Source organism: Corapipo altera, unplaced genomic scaffold, assembly GCF_003945725.1.
Source record: "Corapipo altera isolate COAL_440 unplaced genomic scaffold, ASM394572v1 0, whole genome shotgun sequence".
NCBI lineage: Eukaryota > Metazoa > Chordata > Aves > Passeriformes > Pipridae > Corapipo > Corapipo altera.
Window position 1 is genome coordinate 71,982,001 of NW_020884872.1, and position 5,641 is coordinate 71,987,641.

Here is a 5,641-nt window from a genome sequence, read left to right on the forward strand (position 1 = left end):
GAGTTGTACTCTCAAAATGCTCAACTGGTAACCATGAGTCCTGCTGAAACCAAAATCCTCCAAAAACGCTGTTTGCTGCAGAGCATTTGGTATTATTTGGAAATGGGGAACCTGATGGGGTCATGGGCTCTGGCCCATCCTGCTCCTGCTGCTGCTCCTCAGCCCCCCTGTGGCCACTGAGACATGAGGGGTCTCCATCTCATCTGATGCTCAGATGCCATCTCCCTGCTCCCCTTCTCTACACCCTCACATATGCCCCACTGGGGCACCATGTTCAGCCATGTAAGTTGATGGGTTTACTGTTAGTCTTTAAAAACGCAGCAAAAAATCCAAACTTTGCTTTTTTCCAGAGTCTGGAGAAGACGGCTGGTCAAATGTGCTTTTGTAGACAGAAGAAAGTAAATTATTAACTGAAGAAAAAAAGAGCCTATGACAAAGCAAACAAAACTAAAGTCACACTGTAAAGTATTTATTAAGAAACAAAGGGGGCTTTTTTCTTCATTTGTAAGAAACACTTTAAAGCAAGTGCTCTTTCAGAGATTTAAAAGCTATATTAAATGGTAACATTGGTTTTACATTATTGTACATGACATTAAAAAAATCACCACATCTCACAAAATTCCTTCTATTACAACTCAGGTTTCTCTGCCTTCAGTTGTAAATTAATTTCTACAGACTTAAATTTAACTTATTCTTTTTTCTTTTTTTTTTTTTTTTAAACAAGTAAACAATATACAAAGATTCACCTGAATTTCATAGGTCAGAGAAGGTGTCCTTGCCAGGGCCTGTGCAAGGCAGGCAGTGTGTGCACTGGTGGCAGGGGGAGCTGATTTGGTTCACAGCTGGGAAACGTCACGACCACAGAGATGAGCTGCTTGTCTGGTCATGCAGGAACAGGCCAGGTCTCACCTGGGCCCAAGCGCCTCCAGCTCCTTCTGAAGCCACAGGCAGCTGCCAGCTCAGCTTGGGAAGGTCAGAGTGATCACGCTACAATGTGGGCATGTAGAAACCTAAATCCCCATGAGACCAGACAGCAGGGTGGGTCCTTCAGAAGCTTGGCAGCACCCAGCTCTGGTGCAACCACTACCTTGAAGATCCCCAAGCACCACACTGTGCAGGCAGAGCAGGGTGGACACTGACACCTCCAGCAGCCGGGCACTGCCTTCCTGAAGACGCCCAGCCTGGCTGGAGGGGATGCCAGCTCCCATACACCAATCTTTCTGTCCAGATCCTGCACACTGACTGAGCGATCGTAGCCAGGAACAACAGATCTGGGATAAATTACCTATTCATTTCCCCATGGCAGTGGCCAAACCATTTCTGCCCACTGCAGACTGCCTGTGTGTGGCATGTTTATGAGCAAACCACTGGATTTGGCAAAGTGTCTGCACCTTATGTGTCATTTAAAAACAGACATACAAAAAATAACAGTATCACAGTTATTGCTACATATTGATAGAGTATCAGACAATAAGAAACCTTTTGTAATGATGTCTGGTCTGGTTACAGTAATTGCCTGTTCTTTTGTATAGAGCCTCAGTCTTCTGTTGCAGTGTTTTGGCTGAAGAACAAATGGATGGAAACGCAGAAACTGTGCTTTTTTAAGAGACAAAAACAGCCTTAGTTTGCTACATCTGGGTTGATATATTACAATTAGCATGATCCGATAATTCCCAGCACGCTGTTGCCTTTCCACCTGGAGAGGTGTTTTCTCCAGATGAAGCCAGCAGCTCCAGTGTGAAGTGTCCCCCCTGTCCACACCTCACCATCTCCCTGATCCCCATGGCACCACAAGCACCCTTGTCCTTTGGTTGGGCCTTTTTCCTTATTATTAAATACAGCTGTGCCTTCCTAGTCCCCTGCCCCAGAGGTAAAGAAGAAAAGAGGACGGGTTTCAAACCTGCACCAGCCCTACCGTGTCCCAGCCAGGGCAATTCTGTGTGAGACTCCCCTACTCCCACATGGGAGGGCAGGGGACTCAGAATGGGCTGGCAGGGGAGTGGGACAAACTCCATTTTCCTACAGGCAGACTCAGCTGCAAGTAGGCTTTGGGGCTGACAACTTCATGCATATTCCTGCAGGTTTACTGTTTCATGAGAAGTGAGGTTAAATTAGGCATATTTGGAATCACAGTATGACCTTTCCCTGTGAAGGCAGTTTCAGCTCAGATGCTGCCAGATGTACCAGACTTTGCTGAGTATCACAAAGAGCAAGCACCTCGTACCGTGTTTTTAGTAAAATGTTCACAAAGATAGTCTGTGCAAACCACTACTGAGTCCTGATCTTGAGACAAAACCAAATCAAGGATTTCAAGTGCAATGGAAGAAGAGCTGAATAATTCACTCTTCTAATTCCTACATAAATACCAGGGACAAGGAAAACTGATCTTTGCAAGACCAAGTCTCTCGTGGCATTTCATCCCAAACTGGGTGTGTGTAAGAAGCCGTGAAGGCTGGTACCAGCACCCTGCACGCAGGGATTGCACTGTTTGGCTCTTGGTTGTGATTGTCTGTAAAGCATCGGGAAATGTCATTAAGGAGCTGGGAGAGGAGAAGAGAGGTTTCTTAAGTACTGCGGTCTTGTACAGTGTAACAAAACTCTTTCTACGAATTAATTAGGCAAATACTTCTGACCATGTCATACCTGAAGGGCACTTAACGGCTCCGACATTTATCTCTCAAGTACAGTAATGTGAAATACATATGCATTTTCAGCATAATCCGCCGCTGCTGTAAATCACGCACTGGAATGAGAGCGTATCTGGCAACGTTAATTCCGAGATATCATCCTTACAGTTTCTGGCAACAGACCCCGTTGAAAATAAATGGTTTATAAACACTGTCTGACATGCATGAGCCTTTCAAAATTATTTACAAGTGATGTTCTGGGAGCTTCATTCCAAGGAAGTATTTCTCCTCCGTTCAGTTTAGATATTAAAATCTTCTGGGCGGGGAGGGGGAGGAAGGCATCAGCGCTACACAGTCACAGCTGGGTACATCTTCTGTTCGCTGTTGGTGTGCGGGTAGGGAGACTGGATCTGCCTGTAGCCGCTCTGCAAACCATCTAGGAAGGGGGGCACCGGGGTCAGCGGCATTGAGTCATGCTGCACAGTGTAGCCCACGTACTGGGGGTGCAGGTACTGCCCCTGGTGTGGCACGATCTGGGTGGCCTGCTGGCAGTTCAGCACTGAGAAGTTCGTCGGCATGTTGACATAGACATTATTCATGGTCCCTTCTGGCAAACAGCAGTTGGTCTGGGACCTGGTCGGTGGGGCTCTGGCCCCTGAGTTGGCACTGGAGCTGGAGCTGGCAGCTGTGCTTGACTGGCGAGAGGAGGAGCCCCGGGAGGTGCTGGCACTTGGGATCATGGGGATTGTCTCCATCAGGCGGGTGCCCCCAGGGGCTCGACTCTGCTGGGGCTCCTGCTTGGGCCGCAGGCATCTGCAGCAGCAAGCTGCCACCAGTGACCCCAAGATGATGAAGGCGACAAATACAGATCCAACGATAAGGAATGGCACATAGATGGGCACTGCAAAGCAAGGAAAACATTGTCACTGGGGCCAAAGGCAAACCTCAGCAGCTCCAGCAGAAGTCCCCCCTCATCCAAGTGGAGCCCATTCCTCCCAGAACAGATCAATGCAGGGCAAGCACTGACAGCTGTGTGTGCAGCCAACCGTTTTACACTGGAATGATGAAAAGGGCTGCCTAAACCAACAGCTTAAGTTTCCAAAAGCATCTTTACAGTTATTAGCAGGGATGAAAGCTCACAGCTCACACCTTGAGGGAGAACAGCTCACTCCTGGTGATGGTGGTCTAGTCCACATTAAACACTGCTCCACCTTTCATCAGATTGCGTCGCCAATATGCCTTGCTAGAAAAATTAGGCAAGACATTGCTAGGTTTGAACAGTGCCTTAGGGAGATACTTTGGGGACAGGATCCCTGCTGAGGGCTCAGGAGCATAGGGTAGTTAGTCAAATACCAGTGCTGCATCAAATCCCTCCCCATCACCAGCCCACTCTGGCTTTTTGTCACCCCCCTGGGGAAGGGAGGCAGCAAGGCAGTGACCAGACAGCAGTCACAGGGACTCTGACACCCCACAGCCCTGGGGATGAGCATCTGCTTGCTCTGCACTTCAGTCCCGGCTTTAGGGAGAAACTACAGAGCAGGCAGTGGGGAGACTGCATCATGCTCCAAAGCTTTGCTGCCAGCAGAGGGGCAGCATCACTCCTTGCAAGGCTTAATGAAGGGACATCAGGGCAGGACAAGTGAGGGTGGGCAAGGGGTGGGAGCAGAAAGTATGGGCGATGCTTCACGGGTGGGGTCAGGAGCCACCAAGCATGGCAAACACCATCCTTGGAAGGACCTGGGCTCCAGGTACTTATGCACCACTCCCAGGAAAAAAGCTGTTTTCTCTGCCTCAGTAAGAAATGTGTATGGATATATCTGAGAATAATGAAGGAGAGGTGCATCCCTTCAGTGTTTGTGAATGCTCCCAACAACATGCCTGGAGTTCATCATTTCCACCAAAACCCAGCAGCCCCAAGACTCCAGCAGGGCTGTGGACCCCTGCTTGACCCTGTCTGACCTTGCTAAGACAGCCACTGCTAATGACATGCAACTTAACAGTGCCAGTGCAGGGCGATGGCTCCCAAACCTATTGAGCAGTAAACACCAATTTAAAAAAAATGCCTTGTTCTGAGAACTGCAAAGAAGGTTTATTTATCTGCTCAGGTCAGAATACCTCCTCACACAGCTGATTACACGGAGCAAGTTATAATCAAAAGGACACAATTCTTCCATCATTTCAGCACTTTTAAACAGAAGGCTGCAAAACATCATCTCCACTTCTGTCCTTGATGCTGCAGCGGCTCTTAAGCAGGTAGGTGCACGCACTTGCTACAGACAGTAACGCACAAGTTTTGCACGAGTAAATCTGTCCTAATTATAACATCACTTCAGGCTACTTCTCGTGTGCTCAGCATGCGTGAATGGGAGCAAGGGTGCTGGGGAGCCACCGGGGCTTTTTTAAACAGTAGTAGAAAGACTTGAGTTTATCCTTGAAATTCAATCTTGTAAAGCCAGTCCTAAGTGGGGATATCTGAGCTGGAAGAACATACACAATTACAGTGGGGGCCAGCCAGAGTTCTTTTGAAATATCCTGTTACTTTTTCTCTTTTGCTCATATGCGGTTGCCTCATTTTTTCCTTCTCTTTTGAATGGGGAGCACAACCGGAGCTGAGGAGCCCGTTCCAAGTGGCGGCAGAGCTGCGCCAGGCCGGGACTGCGGGGAGTGGTGTCACCTGCTCTAACGGAGACGTAGCTGGGATTTCCAATAACAAAGGGGAGGAAAAGCCAGGCCTTCAGCTTGGGCACTTCTCCCCGTGTAACAGCCGCCGCCAGGCCCGGCCGGCCCCACGACTCGACGGAGGAGGGAACCGGCGACATGGGGGGGGGAAGGGGCGGGCAAGACGTTCAACGCAAACCCGCGCGGAGCCGCCGAGCCGGAGGGACCCGCGGTGCCACCCTTGGCGGGGCCGCCTCACCTGCCGCGCCGTCGGAGCCGTCCTTGCCGGGCCGGCCCGGCTCCGCGCCGCCCTGCCGCCGGTCGTTGTCGCAGGCGCCCTGGTCGAGCCGCGCCTC

The 5,641-nt window shown here is 49.9% G+C and overlaps 1 protein-coding gene across 1 annotated transcript in view; it reads right to left on the minus strand.

Moving 5' to 3' along the window:
• Positions 1-453: 453 nt before the first annotated feature.
• Positions 454-5,641, minus strand: part of SHISA2 (shisa family member 2) — a 5,909-nt gene continuing 721 nt past the window's right edge. Inside the window, exons 2-3 of the mRNA XM_027651715.1 lie at positions 5,545-5,638; positions 454-3,528 (exon numbers count right to left, since the gene is read on the minus strand). Coding sequence (XP_027507516.1) covers positions 2,975-3,528; positions 5,545-5,638 — 648 coding nt within the window. The 3' untranslated portion in view covers positions 454-2,974. The remainder of the gene's footprint in view (positions 3,529-5,544; positions 5,639-5,641) is intronic.